This window comes from Miscanthus floridulus, chromosome 2 (assembly GCF_019320115.1).
Source record: "Miscanthus floridulus cultivar M001 chromosome 2, ASM1932011v1, whole genome shotgun sequence".
Taxonomy (NCBI): Eukaryota; Viridiplantae; Streptophyta; class Magnoliopsida; order Poales; family Poaceae; genus Miscanthus; species Miscanthus floridulus.
In genome coordinates this window covers 54,904,754-54,920,588 of record NC_089581.1, presented here as the reverse complement: position 1 = coordinate 54,920,588, position 15,835 = coordinate 54,904,754, and the positions used below count along the sequence as shown (strand labels likewise).

Genomic DNA, 15,835 nt, shown 5'->3' with positions numbered 1-15,835 from the left:
GGCTAACCGAAACAAGTGCAGAATTAGAACTATCAGTCTAGCCAAGACTACACCCCTCTATCTATATTCTCTAGCACCTTCCAAAGATACTAATTAAGCAACAAAGGTGCCGGGCTAGCTAGAGCTCACCTAACCAATTCTAGGAGCAAGGTCACATAAACCTATGCCACTAGTACTTTAAGCAACAAGGGAGCTCCTACACATGCTAGTAAGCAAAAGCACAAAGCCAACTAAGCTCACTAGCAATGCTCAATAAGAAGGCAACCAATGCCAAATTAGAGAGCTCAATTACTTAGCTACACAAACTAAGCAATATGACTAACAAGGTTACACAAACCAAATTAGCCATGCAAGGGAGCTACTTCTATGCTACACAAGCAAGAAGGTAACTAGCAAGCTACACAAGCTAACTAATTACAAAAGAAACAACACAAGCTCAATGTATATGAAAGTAATCGCAAGCTTGTGTAACGGGGATGCAAACCAACAGGAAGAACAAGGTTGACATGATGATTTTTCTCCTGAGGTTCACGTGTTTGCCAACACGCTAGTCCCCGTTGTGTCGACCGCTCACTTGGTGGTTCGGCGGCTAATTGGCATCACCCGCCAAGCCCGCACATCGGGCGCCGCAAGAACCTACCCTGGAAGTGAGGGTAGCTCAATGACACACTTTACTAAAGTTGCTCTTCACAGCTCCCGTGGGGCGAGCACAATGCCCCTCACAAAGCTCTTCTCTGGAGCGCCGCACAAGCTTCTTGCGGGCTTCGACGGAGACCACCACCAAGCCATCTAGGAGGTGGCAACCTCCAAGAGTAACAAGCACCACCAGCTTGCAACTCGATCACCTAGTGCCACTTGATGCAACCTCACGATGCAATCGCACTAGAATCGCTCACTCACACAATCAGATGATCACTATCAAGTATGTGTGAGATGGAGGGCTCCTAAGCACTCTCAAGCATGGACACAAAGTCCCCCAAGGTGCTCAGCACCAGCCATGGCTGAGGCCACCTTCTATTTATAGCCCCATGGGCTAAACTAGCCGTTACCCCTTCACTAGGCGTTTTTCGGGTCGACCGGACACAGCACCAGACACTGCACCGGACGCACCGGACGTGAATACCGGACGTGTCCGGTCGCTATACTAGACGTGTTCGATAGCTGTCTGACCACCACATGTCCTACCATTGCCTCCAACGGCTCTCTGATAAGATGACCAGACACTCAGCCGCTGTGTCCGGTCGAGTCCAGTAAACCTCCAGGGCCGACCGGACGCGTCTGTTAGAAACTGACCAAACGCTGAGCCTTAGCGTCTGGTCGAGTATAGTAAGTACCCACGGACGACCGGACACGTCCGGTCACACCAGACCAGACGCTGCCAGCATCCGATCGACTGCTCTGCCGAACATTGCTTTTTCTGATTCACACTGGATGTGTCCGGTGTGGTGACCGGACGCGTCCGATCGCTAAGTACGTCGCCAAATACCGGACGTGTCCGGTCACCATACCGGACATGTTCGGTAGCTCTGTAACCAGCGCGACTAACTCGTTTTTAAATCTCACTTCTTCACCCTTGCTCAAATGTGCCAACCACCAAGTGTATCACCTTGTGCATATGTGTTAGCATATTTTCACAAACATTTTCAAGGGTGTTAGCCACTCAACTTGCCACGCCACTCGATCCTAGTGACGATGCAAAGTTAGATCACTCGAGTGGCACTAGATGACCGATATGCAAACAAGTTTGCCCCTCTTGATAGTACGAACATCTATCCTAAACCCGGTCATCAACTTCTCTACACACCTATGACCGGTGAAATGAAATGCCCTAGGTTATACCTTTGCCTTATGCATTCTATTCCATCTCCTCCAATGTCGATGCAACACATGCACCAACATGATCAACAATGATATGATCCACTTCATATCATCACATGATCATATTGGTTCATTGATCTTGACATCAGTTGCTTTTCACCATTGCCTTCGTCCATCGGCGCCAAGTCTTGCTCAAGCTTCACCGCCACGTGGTCCATCGCTCCAAAGCCTTCGACTTGCCCTTTACGCTTGCAATCGGTCCATCAAGCCAAGTCTTGTCTTGATCTTCTCCACCTTGATCACATGACTCAATGCCATGTCTCATGTGCAATGAGCTCCTTCATCTTCACATGTGTGAGCTTTGCAACATCTCAAAGCCATTTTCACCTTCATGGCATATGTTGCTCACACATATGTACCTATGGACTAATCACCTGTGTATCTCACATAAACACAATTAGTCCACCTAGGTTGTCACTCAATTACCAAAACCGCACAAGGACCTTTTAGGAAGGTAGATAAGCAAAGGAAGTATTGATAAACTTATACTTATTGATGTGATTGAAGATAACCATTAACCTCTACTCAAACAGGCTTACCCTTGTTTTGTCTACTTGTGTATCTTATGCCGGGTAATATATGACCGGTTTTAACCTTTCGACAAACTATGCTGAAGATACAAAAGCATTAATCTAAAGGACTAGAGATAAACTCAAGAAAGTTCTAGCTTTAAAGTCAGAAAACAACCATATAAGGCGAAGCTTAACACTAGAATTTGAAGCCATGGCTAACAGGACTCTCCATGAATTTTCTGCTCCAACTACGACCAACATCTATGTTGGACCAACAGTCAATGTTGGAGACAATGGATTCTAGCTCAAGCCAACTCTCATCAACATGGTGCAAGCAAACTAGTTTTGTGGAAAGGCACATGAAGATGCGAGTGCACATCTCCAACACTTCTTGGACATTTGTAGCACTTTTACCGTCAAAGGAGTAACCTAGGATGCCATATTACTTCACCTCTTCCCATTCTCACTCTTGGGGAAGGCAAAGCAATGGTTCTACGCCAACAAAGATAGAAATACTACATGGGATAACTACTCCACTACCTTTCTAGCAAAGTTCTTTCCCATAGGCAAGACCAATGCTCCGCGTGGGAGAATCTCAAGCTTTTAGCAACAACATGATGAATCTATCCCTAAGGCATGGGAATGCTTTCAAGATTACATTGCAGAATGTCCTCATCATGGGATGGAGAATTGGCTACTCATGCAGACTTTCTACCATAGGTTGACTAACATTACTCATGAGACTAGATGCTACTGCTGGAGGTGCATTCCTGTCACTCACCATACTAGTTGCAACAGCTCTTGTAGAGAAGATGGCCTCCAACCAAGGTTGGAATGAAGAACGTCTTCAAACCTGCAAGAGATGTGGAGGTATGTATCAACTCAAGGAGGTAGACATGCTATCTGCCAAGATGGATCTGCTAATAAAGAAGCTTGAAGATTGAGCCAATGAAAAGTAGGAAGTCATGCATATTCATGATTCTTGCATGACATGTGAAGTATGTGGAAACACTGGGCATTTAGGGAGCAACTGCCCTAAGATCCATGAGGATACGAACTTTGTTAACAACAACTACTACTTTCATCCTCAGCAGAATCAAGGATGAAACCAGCAACAGAGACCGAACTACCAAGGTAATTATCAAGGTAACTATCAAGGTAATAATTTTAATAATTTCAATCAACTGCCCTTAAGAGAAATAATTGCTGGCCAATCCAAACTTATGGAGGGATTATCTAGAAAGGTAGCTACTAATGATAAAATTCTAGAGAACATAAATAATAGAATGGATAGCTTTGCTTCTGCCATTAAAAACTAGCATCGATTTAATAAAATGATAGAATCATAAATAGCTCAGCTGGTTGCTGTCGTTCCTCCTTCCAACAAAGGTAAGATTCTAGGGCAACCGGAAGATCCAAAAACTGCAAATCTTGTCGATATTCAAAATGCAGCATATTACTATATACAACCATCGACGGGAAGGTGGATAGACTATACGTTGCCGAAAAAGAAGAGCGATCTAGGGAGACTTGTCATCCCCATCGCCATTGGACCTCACATTTTTCAAGAAGTTGTCTATAATTTTAGAACAAGTGTCAACATCATGCCTAAGGTAATTTATGATCAAATTAATGGAGATACTTTGTTGTACATAAATATGTGTTTGTAGCTTGCAGATTAGTCACTCTGTTACCCCAAGTGAGTTCTTGAAGATGCTATTATTCGCGTGGGACAATCATATGTTCCCATAGACTTTGTGGTTTTGGAAATAGGTGGAGATGTAAGGGCACCTATTATTTTGGGCCGACCTTTCCTAAGCACTGTAAAAGCCATCATCTACGTAGATAGTGCCAAGATCTATTTCACAATCAAGGATAGAAAGGAGAATTTTTCTTTTAAGAATCTTATCTTGTAATCTCATGGACATCCACAGGCGCCATATGTGACATCTGGCCTAGTTTGGAATTTGGCCCATAGTGGCCCATATGCAAGTTAATGAGATATTGTAGAGAGTTTAGTCCCACCTTAGTTGTTAAAGGTGGGATAGACCAACATATAAGGCTTCTAGAGTCCATCCCACCATTCCTGGGTTAATCCTTTTACGTGAAGCAAGGACAAAAGCATAAGTGGGATGGTGGTAGGTGTGGTTTGCTCAGCATGTAGAGTGGATCTGAGTTGTTTGGACTCTGGGGCATTACAAATGATATTGGAGCTGACCTTCACGGCCACGGGCGCGTGCAGGTTAGGTGTGCGGACATGGGGTTCATTGCGCATGTAGGCCCTGTGGGGTGCATGGCATGGCACATGTGCCAGCACTAGACGTACAGTCGTGTGTGCTAAGAGGGAACGTTCCTAGTCATCGTTTGCCCGGTTGTGGGTGTGTTGGGCCGACGAGGACGTCAGTTCCTTTGAGGGGGGTGTATGTGACATCCGGCCCAGTTTGGAATTTGGCCCATAGTGGCCCATATGCAAGTTAATGAGATATTGTAGAGAGTTTAGTCCCACCTTAGTTGTTAAAGGTGGGATAGACCAACATATAAGGCTTCTAGAGTCCATCCCACCATCCCCGGGTTAATCCTTTTATGTGAAGCGAGGATGAAAGTGTAAGTGGGATGGTGGTAGGTGTGGTTCGCTTAGCGTGCAGAGTGGATCTAAGTCGTTTGGACTCTGGGGCGTTACACCATACCTGCCCAAAGAAACAACAGTGACCAAGAATAAGAACAACAGGAGAAGGAGAAAGAACAAAGCTAGGCAGCCATAAGAAGAATCAATCAACATGATCAACACACTCTGATCAGAGTACAACCACCTCCTTTCTTCACCATTCCTTGCTAAGAAGGATGATCCAGGTGTACCCACGATCGAGTGTATCATTGGACAAAGAATCTTCCACAAGACCTTATGCGACATTGGGTCAGGTGTCAATATAATATCTAAGGTAACGTATGAATACTTATTTGGTGTTGAACCTTTGTTCCCTACATATATGCAGTTGTAGATGGCGGACCAATCAATCTGATTTTTGAAAGAAATAACAAAAGATGTCATGGTAAGAATATATGATCAATTTGCCCCTGCCGATTTCATGGTTCTAGACATAGGTGAATAAGAAGATGATATGCCTGTCATACTTGGAAGACCGTTCCTCAACACTACCAATGGAATCATCTACGTTGGATCTAGACAAATCCACTTCCAATTCCCTGGAGAAAAGGTGCACTGTTATTTTAATAGTTATACCACTTATGAACAGCTAAAGAAGTCCCGCTCCAGGAGGAGACGCCAATCATCCCAAAACCAAAAGAATCAATCCCCAAAGAAAAATTGAGAGGAAGATGAAGAACCTAAAGAAGTTGTGAAGGATGAACCTACTTCACCCAAGACAAATCCACAGACCAAGCAGGTATGGAAAGAGAAGGTAACATTGCCACTAGAGTCACAAGAGGAGCAACCATCCGGGTCTCCATCCCCAAGACCAACTGATGCACCCAAGAAATAATCAAGACTGGAGAAAGTCTTGTCCAGAGGACTTAAAAATCTAAACCCTCGCTGTGAGGTAACATTGGTAGTTATCCATATTTACTTTCTAGCATTGAATGGATTACTTTTAACTTTAGCATATTTACTTTTCTGCATTAGCATTGCATTTAGAATAGGAAGATAAAAAGTTTCATTATTGTATATCATCACATTATAAAAATCCAAAGCCCCATGTGAAAAAATCTTACGGTGTATAAACACCCATGGGAAGATTCACTGTAGTGGCATACAAAAAATAATATATATATATATATATCATGCATGCATATTTTTCTGCATTATATAAATAAGAAAATCCAAAAATATTAAATAGACATCCTGCTATAACTTTGTCAATTAGGAAATATGTCTAAACCTTCAAGGACAACAAATCTCTGAATGGCTGACCGCTAACCCCTTATCCTAATCTGTGACACGAGTTTTGGTGTTCTTGTTAGAGTATTTTGTAGGATGATCAAGAGTAAAGCCATCCATCTGAAGTAAATTTTTCTAAGCCGCTGTCACACCCGTTGCACGAGAAACACAACTTCTAGACGGATGAGAAAGACTTCTGCTAGTAGACTCACTCTAAGAAAGACCATGACAATATCCAGCTTGGGGGAGGAACATTCTCTATGTATCTACCTAAGTATTTCTTTCCATTTGCTATTTTTATGTTTGCTTCATATTTGCTAAAGAAATAAAAAAGATGCATAACAAACTAAAACAAAATAAAAATTTATCTTAGCTAGTTATATATATTTTGAGGTGTGATCTTAAATTTTGAAAACAAAATAAAAGGTGTGTTAAGTTTCCTTTAAGTTTGATTTTTAAGAGCTGAATAAAATAAATGGACTCTGAGGATAATCTCTTGCAATGAAAATGATAAATAGTTGCTCTGTCGTAATTCTTATCAAGTACCTAGTTTTTAGCCTTGAATTCTCCTGAGTTTTGGATACAACTATTTTGATATAAGAATTTACTCTGAACTTGAAACTCGTGGGTGGCATATGCTTGATCTAAGTCTAGATAATTGACGGATAAGATATGAGAAGGTTTGAGCTGCTGTTTATGTTGTTCCAAGTGATACTAAAGTTCTGGAGATTTATCTTTTCAAAAATATAAAATCCTACATGATGAGCTCCTATATGACAAAGCTTAAATTCCTACCAGAGCCATATATGATATTTAGACTAGGAAAACTTTCACTTATATATGTTGCTTGCATTACATTGAGTTTAGTCAAGCTTTATTGACCCTTATGAGAGGTTTGTCATACTCTTAAAAACAAGATCACGTACACACCACCCACATATGCACTACTCCTACACCGGGGGTAGGTGCAAAAACATGTCATTCCATCTAGATTCACCTAAAAGTATTTTACTCCTATACTGGGAGTAAACACCAAATATATTCTTGATAGGATATGCACCAAATAAATGCTTCAAGTTCTTGTTGCTATCTCTCAAAGATTCTGTTGCAGAAAAGAAGCATGTGGCTATGCAAAAGTTATTCATAAAAAAAAGAGATGAGAAAAAATAGAAAAGTGTCTGATATATTTAAAACAATGGGTACTTATATGCCCACCTGAAAAAAATGAATAAGATAGCCCATGTTTTCTTGCAAAGTTGTTTCCAAGTTTTAAAAGAGGGATATGTTTTCAAGGGGCATAGTAGAATTAGGTTAGCCACCAAATATATCCACCACATTCATCCACACACATGCACATCTTGATTTGATTATATGACTCAACTCTCTTTGGATCCGAGGTTTGACTTTACAATATATGTATTGCAAGTATGTTTTTTATGCTTTCTCCCTACCTATGATCTTCACATAAGTCTTAGTTGTAGGAATAAAAAGGCATAACATTACTATTGCCTTGGTGAGGATCCACAAATACCATATATATTGAGAGATTTGAGAGTGTCATACAATGGAAGCTCTGAGTTTTATTTTGAAAACCAATAAAAACTCTAGAATAATGGTTGAGCAAAGAACTTGAGACATAGTGCTTGACTTGATTGTTCTATCTTTAAATTGCTCAAGACCTAAGTGAAGGCTGAGAAGCCCCATGATTTAAGGTAATATGGATAAGTTTAAAAGTCAGATCAGTTTATTCTAATCCTGAGGAGAATTCTTGTTTGAATGTAGGTCTAGTTTTGAGAAGTGAAAGCATCGTAGCAACTCCTGATCCATTTACTAAGTTTAGCTTTGATAAGAGACTAGCAAAGGTTAAGTTTGGGGGAGTTTATTAATGGTAGTTAACAACCATTATAAACCATCAATATAACATGTATAAGGGCATAAATATAATCACCAATGAAGGTTTAGGGGTTTAAACTAATAAATTCTACGAGTTTTGGTGAATCTATATTTTTTACAAGGTTTATCTAGAAAACCATCAAGGTAGACCTACAAGTCAGATTTAATTGCTCTTAACCGTAGCGAAACAGACACAAGAAGATTCCAGAAGACTTGAGAGGACTCCACACCGATCGGCCCCACATGTAAGCTACCCAACCCCTAGGGCCCACCTATCAGCCCCTCATTGTTATGTCGGTTCTCCACCGCCTTCTAGGTTGTATCTACGCCGTCCTTTAAGTCAATTTAATATAAGGGCTCACGTTGGATGCTCCGGCCTATATATATCAGCCCCTGTCCTCCCCTGAGGATCAAATAAGTCATTTGAGAAGATAGAAACCAAAATCATCCTCAGAGCTCCACCATATTTTAGGGCATAGCTAGTTAGGCTAGGTCTAGAGGGAGGCAAGCAGGCTTTGCTTGGATTTCCAATCTTGTTAGGAGCGTGGTTTGGTATAATCTTTGTAATTCTCTCTCTCTTGTACCTCTATTACTTTTATATGCTAGTTACAATTATTATGACAATATCAGTATTCATCTTATTCATGATCTTCGTTATAATGTTCATCATCTACTTTGATTATATGCATAGTATAGTTGGATTATCATCATGTTCATGCATAAGTTCATATAGCGCTGACTCTAAGGATCCATGGGTGGGTGGTCGTCATTGTGTAAGCATGGTGCTTATATGTTGTTTACCTATAGATACACCTTATATTCTGGGTCATGTGGTAGATCGTAGATGTGACACTCCTGTTGAGTCCTTTGTAGTCCACTCCCCGAATATAGGCGCACATAGGATTTGGTTATGAAGGAAGAGCAAGCTCTGTTCTTAATCTTCCTTAGTAATATCCCTTATGTGTAGATATAATGATGATCTTAGCAATGATTACTAAGTATAATTGCACTAATTAATGTATGCTTTGACTTGTAATTAAAAATGACTTAGGAATTATTCCTCCAATATTCTACTTGACCATGCTAATGCCATAGAAAGGAGTACTCTGAGTGACTTATCATTATTTATACTTATCATATATCTTATCCTATGACTTACCCCTGTTATGAGTAGAATATTGGTTATGGTTTACTTCTCCTTCAATAGTATAAGTTATTAATACAAGTCCATGCTAGACCTTCCCTATGGTAAAAATATAAATAACGATACCTAAAATACTCTTGGGTAAAATGCTACAATGGTATATTATCTATGTGCTTACAGATCCTTTTCATTCATATATTTATTTATTCTTCCTAGTCACATAATTAATAAAGAATTGCTTAGTATTATTCTAGTAGTAATGCTATGTAGTACCAACAAGTATCTCTGATATCATCACTAGGGATGACAACCTAGTAAAGTTAGGAGATATAGGTTTATAATAGGTGGCTATTTAAAAACAAGTGACATGTTAATAAATACTGACAAGAATTTCTGGCGTTGTTGCTAGGGACTAGATTTAAAACTCTGTTCTTAGTAGCGACGCTAAGAAATGTCAATAGCTAGTTACCAAGCTTTTTGGCACCCAAATGGCCTTCTTCTTTGGGCCCACAATTGGTGTACCAACAAACTTAGTTTTCACACCTTTTCTCTCTCTTGGTAAGCACATAACAAGAATCAAAATGAATGACAGATGCGTTAGCATTGTTCTTGTTTTTTAGTGCAATTATGCTCTAGGTGCCCAACTTGCTTGCATCTATTGCAAAATCGACAGTTGCTCTTCACAAAGCTAGCTTTGGGAGTAGCAAAGGTCACCTTGCCTTTCTTGGGGGTATAGCCCAATCCCTCTTTATTGAGAGAAAACCTTTGTCTACCCAAGCACTTTAGCAAGCGGGCCTCACCACCATAGGCCTTGCCTAGGGCATGAGTGAGCTCATCCACCTCTCTCTTGAGAGTCTCATTCTCAACCATTAGTGAGGCATCACAAGTGAAACCATCACTAGTAGTAGAGGTAGAGGTAGTGGTGGTGGTGGATGAAGAACTACAAGAAGGGTTAGTGGGTGATATAACAATAGGTTCATAAAATGATTCATCAATTATATCACCTGTTATGCCCACATCACATGATACAATAACCTTTTCTTTATTTTCATTAAGGAGCAAGGAGTGAGCCTTTTCAAGCTTAGTGTGAGCTTTGCCAAGCTTCTCATAGGCTTCCACTAGCCTCTCATGAGTAGCATTGAGCTCATCAAAAGACTGTTCAAGAGCTTTTAACTTTTTGGACAATTCTTTGCACTTCTTGCTCTTAGTGCTAATAAGTGAATCGGCCTGTTCTAGCATGTCCATGAGTTTTTCATTAGTAAATTCATCATCATTATTGCTATCATTTTCATTTTCACTTTCACTTTTATTTCCACTCTCATCATATTTTACCTTAGGGCCCTTGGCCATGAAGCATAATGGAGTGTCAAATAGTGAAGGCTTGTTGTTGATAGCAATGCTTGTAAGTGCCTTCTTCTTGGATGTCTTCCTTTCATCATCACTAGAATCATCATCATCGGAAGAAGCATCACTATCCAAAGTCACAACATATGAGCCACCCTTCTTCTTTTTCTTGAAGGTTATTTTCTTCTCCTTCTTTTCCTTCTTGTTCTTCTTCTTCTTATTTTCTTCATTGTCACTATTGTAGGGACAATCCGTTACAACATGATCGGGGCTTTTGCACTTGTAGCATAATCTCACATGCTCCTTGTTCTTGAAGTGATCTCTTCTCTTTCTTGCACCATAGCCCTTCTTCTTCATCATCTTGCCAAACTTGTGCACAAAGAGAGCTAGTGCTTCATCATCACGATCATCATTCGAGCCTTCATCATCACTTGATTCATCTTTCTTTGCTTTGCCCTTGCTCTTGTTCTTGGAGGATGAGGCTCCGGCCTTGAATGCCACACTTTTATTCTTCTTGTCCTCCTCCTTCAACACTTCTTCACCATCACTATTGTATTGGTCCTCAGTCATCACATCACCAAGCACCTCATTTGGAGACACACCCTTCAAGCCTCCTCTAAATAGGATGGTGCACAAGGTCTTGAATCTCTTGGGCAAACACATCAAGAACTTGTGACAAAAGTCCTCATCCTTTGTCTTCTCACCCAAGCTCTTGAGATCATTGATGATGACTTGCATTCTATAGAACATCTCCGAAATTGTTTCATCATCCTTCATCTTGAAGTTGGTGAGTTGGTTCTTGAGCATGTACATCTTGGCACTCTTTACCATTGTAGTGCCCTCATATATCTCCTCCAATCTTACCCAAACTTCACTTGCCTTCTCAAGATCCTTCACTTTCTCAAACACTTTTGAATCAATGCCATTATAGATAGTGTTGAGAGCCATGACATTGCATTGCTTGTTGATTCTATCTTGATTGATGAGATGATCGGGATCAAGTATGACATATTCAATCTCTACTTACATCCCACACCTTGTCATTGATTAAACCAAGGTACATCTTCATCTTTCTCTTCCAATAATCAAAAGATGTAGTGCCATCAAAGAATGGTGGTTTATCCCTAACATGGTTGAACATAACTTGAGCCATATTTTGCACTGAAGGATGTTAAGCCTTGATTTAAACGGTGACCACAGCTCCGATACCACTTGAAAGGTCCAAAATGGCTATAGGGGGGGATAGCCTAATAAAAATTTCTACAAAACACTAGAGCAACTTGATTAGTATGACAAATGGTGAAAGCAAGTTTTGCCTAGCTCTAGTGAGTATGTTGCAAGCCACCTTTTCAACAATTCTAGTCAATTACAATCTCTATGGCACACAATGGCTAAGTCACTAATCTCTACTAATAATGAGCAATCTAGAACAAGATAAGCAACTAATTACAACTAGCTACAACTAAAGCTACTCAACTACACAAGGTATGAGCCATGAATGTAATACAAGAGTTGAGAACTTTATACTAATGCCAGGCAAGAGATGAATATATCAATCACAATATCAATCACCAAGAAAGCCAAGGGAGACAATGAGACACGTTGATTTTTCTCCCAAGGTACACTTGCTTGCCGGCAAGCTAGTCCCCGTTCTGTCGACCAACACTTGGTGGTTTGATGGCTAAAAGGTGTTGCATGTACCTCATCCATATGATTGGATACCGCAAGAACCTATCCCAAAGTGAGGTAACTCAATGACACGAGCAATTTACTAGAGTTGCCTTTGGCGCTCCGCTAGGGAAGGCACAACACCCCTCATAAATCACCGGGAGATGGCCAAGAATAATCACCACTCTTACCAATCCTCCTTCGCTGCTCCAAGCCATCTAGGTTGCGACAACCACCAAGAGTAATAAGAAATTCACAGCAAGAATGACCCCCAAGTGCCACTAGATGCTATCACTCAAGCAAATCCACTAGGATCACTCCCAAACTCACTATGATGATGAATCAATAATGGAGATGAGTGGGAGGTGTTTGCTTTAGCTCAAAAGGATGTTTTGCCAATCAGAATGTGCAAGAGAGTGAGCTAGAGCCAGCCTCAAGCCTTAAATAGGGAGCCCAATGCTCTACTAGCCATTAAGCCCATGGGGGCCTGACCGGATGCCCCTTATGGGATGACCGGACACGCTGCTCGCAACGTCCAGTCATCCTGCACCGTCCATGCATTCCTTGACTTTCATCCATGGTCATTGATCCCCAACGGCTAGGAATGTACACACGCATGTTAAGTGGTGACCGAACATGATGCCGTCCTGACCAGATGCGCCAGCCTATGGCACCCGGTCACTATCCAGAGAGCACCCAAGAGGAATCAATTTGACCACGATGACCGGACACGCCCGATGTCTGATCGCTGCATCGCCTTTTCCTTTGACCACCATGCTATCCTAACCGGATGCGCTAGCAGTGGCACCATCGTGTCTAGGTCACTGACTGCGCCTATGTATGATCGCCGCTATGTTTCTGCCCATGCCTCGATCAATCAACCAGACATGTCTGGTCCCCACGAGGACCACGTCTGGTCACAGGTAAGTGTCCCTTTTCTTCTCCTTTTCTATTCAACCTTGCTCCCAACTTGCTAACCACCAAGTGTATACCTCATGTGCATGTGTGTTAGCATTTTCTAAAGCATTTTACAAGGGTTAGATGTTAGCACATTAGGTCCTAATGCATATGCATGAACAACATCACCTAGTGGCACTTGATAACCGTAATTCTCGAGAATTTCCCCACTTAATAGTATGGCTATCAATCCTAGACCACTCACACCCTCTATGGTGTCTTGAGTGCAAACCAAAAATGGCTCTATAGGTTATACCTTTGTCTTGAGCCCATTTTTGTTTTTCTCTTTCTTCTTTTCCAAAGAGGAGCACTTGATCCATCTTTTGGCCATCACCTTCACCATGACCATCATCTAGCTCCACCACTTGGATTGGACCACCTTATCTAATTCACACACTTAGATCAAAGGTTAGTCCTAGGGTTTCATCAATTATCCAAAACCAAATTAGGGCATTCACCTCTCTCGGGGTTAGACCGCCTAGAATAGATAGGGAGTGGTTGAAGGCCATCGAGTAGACCTAACAGAAGATAGACATGCACCACTCGCTTTGCTAGGATGGAGAGGATAGCCATCCCTCAAGATGCGGGATCTCGGGGCACGCACTCAGCCCTATGCACAGACAAGACAACACTATCAGGCGGTGACGTCGGCTACAGCACCATGCTACCCACACTTAAACATGACAAAGACAAGCATACGACCCACCCACTATGGAATGGGTCACATGACCTAGAATTGACCTCTTAAGGTCATCCAAGCCAGTAGGAATCTTGACCTCACCCCCTGGAGTCGAGTTCAATGATGCTATGACTAGGAAAGGCAACCGATGACACAAGAACATACATCTACCCCCTCACCATCGCCACGACTCCATCTTTGGCTTCCAGAGGACAAGGATGATGACCACAATGCCAGCAACAAGCCCATGCCACACAGGATAGTTGGTGAACCACTACCATTCCCATAGTGTCACCATGATCAGCATGATGACATCACATCAAGCCACGCCATGGCAAGGGAGCAAGGACACAACACCATGCTCAGACGTGCTTCGACAAGATAAAATGGATTGTCATCTAAGACATGTAGCTTTCTCCCTCTCATGGGCTCTAGGCCACTCGAGTTAGGAGAACCTAGCTCTCTTCTATAACCTAGCCCCTAGACTCTATATAAGGGGAGCCAGCACTACTACAGAAATCTTAATGGAGGCGGGCAAAAACGATTAATGGAGGCAGGCATTGCAACCGCCTCCAATCAAAGGTCACGGTTAATGTGGATTAATGGACATGATTGCTTTGCCCGCCTCCAAAAATAAAATAAGAAAACAAAAAAAGAAGGAAAAAGCCCACAACCTGAACCAGGCCTGGGCCTAGATCTAGGCTGCGTCGCGACCACTGCCGCTGCATGGGGAGCTCGATCCACCATAGGAGAGCTCGATCTACCACAGGGGAGCTCAATCTATGTCGGGGGAGCTCGATCCGCCGCTGTAGTGGAGCCTACCACTGCTGGAGGAGGTCCGCACCTGCACACATGGCCGATTTCACCCACGCCGAGGCCAGATCTAGCCTCCCCGTGCGCCACAATCATTGGATCTGCCCACGCTGGGGTTGGATCTGGCCTCCCCGTGCGCCAGCGTCGCTGGATCCTCCCATGCAGGGGCTAGATCTAGTGGAGCCGATGGAGGAGAGCCCCCACATAGGGAGAGGAAGGGGAAGCGCCACCACGCTGGGAGAGCAAGGGAGGAGAGAACCACCACACTAGGAGAGGGAGAGCGCCACCATGCTAGGAGAAGAAGGGGTGCTGCCTAGCACGGGGGAGAGGAAGGGGCGCTATGAGGAGGGAGGAGAGAGTGCCGCCACACTAGGAGAAGGAGAGGTGCCGCCCGGCACAAGGGAGAGGAAGGGGCACCGGGAGGAGGGGCACCGCTCAGGGTCACGAGCAGGGTGCCTCTATCTAGGCTCGGAGGGAGGAGGCATGAGGAACAATGTGGCATGAGAAAGAGTGAATGAGAAACCCTAAGTGTCTGTATTTATACTCGAAACAGTTATCAGGCCTCCCTACCAAGGGAGAGCAACTCCAAATCGATTCTCCCTACCTCGAATCCCTTAGCTTACATACCACCATTGTAAGTCCTCAGAGCACTTGAACCGAGGAACACGAACTCGCCACCCTCTCTAAGACTGGACGTAGGGCTCCTGCCTAAACCAGTATAATTTCCTTATGTCTTGAGTGCTACCATCGTCTTCCTAGAGCAGCATGGCGCATAGAAATATACTCGTCGGTCTTCAAAACACTGACAAGACTACATGTACATTATTGTTAAGGAGTTTCAATAATTTTTGAACTAATTTACCTTTTTGTCCTAGCTGCTGACATGTTACAATCTATCCTTAACAAGGCAAAGGACATTATTGGTCTCCTTAATTTGCCCATCCCTCTTAACAGCTGCACTGAGTTCCCTATCATTCAGTATGCTGATGACATCTTGATCATCCTCAAAGGAGATGCTAGGCAACTCTTCTTCCTCAAATCTATCCTCCACT

At 42.5% G+C, this 15,835-nt stretch overlaps 1 protein-coding gene and 1 non-coding gene across 2 annotated transcripts; both read right to left on the bottom strand.

Annotated features, from left to right (window-relative positions):
* Positions 1 to 2,965: 2,965 nt before the first annotated feature.
* On the bottom strand, positions 2,966 to 3,074 carry LOC136540951 (small nucleolar RNA R71). Its single transcript, XR_010780068.1, has one exon. It is a non-coding gene; the product is annotated as a small nucleolar RNA R71 (small nucleolar RNA).
* Positions 3,075 to 10,220: 7,146 nt separating this feature from the next.
* Positions 10,221 to 11,614, bottom strand: LOC136536561 (uncharacterized). The gene is made up of 2 exons (XM_066528812.1): positions 10,358 to 11,614; positions 10,221 to 10,262 (listed from the first exon to the last, which is right to left on the bottom strand). The coding sequence occupies exons 1-2, from the start codon at positions 11,612 to 11,614 to the stop codon at positions 10,221 to 10,223; spliced, it is 1,299 nt and encodes a 432-aa protein (XP_066384909.1).
* Positions 11,615 to 15,835: the final 4,221 nt, after the last annotated feature.

Coding starts and splice junctions, on each gene's coding strand:
- LOC136536561 (XM_066528812.1), bottom strand. CDS start 11,614: ATGGCTCTCAACACTATCTATAATGGCATTGATTCAAAAGTGTTTGAG. Junction 10,263..10,357: donor TTAATGAAAATAAAGAAAAG/GTTATTGTATCA, acceptor CCCTTCTTGTAG/TTCTTCATCCACCACCACCA.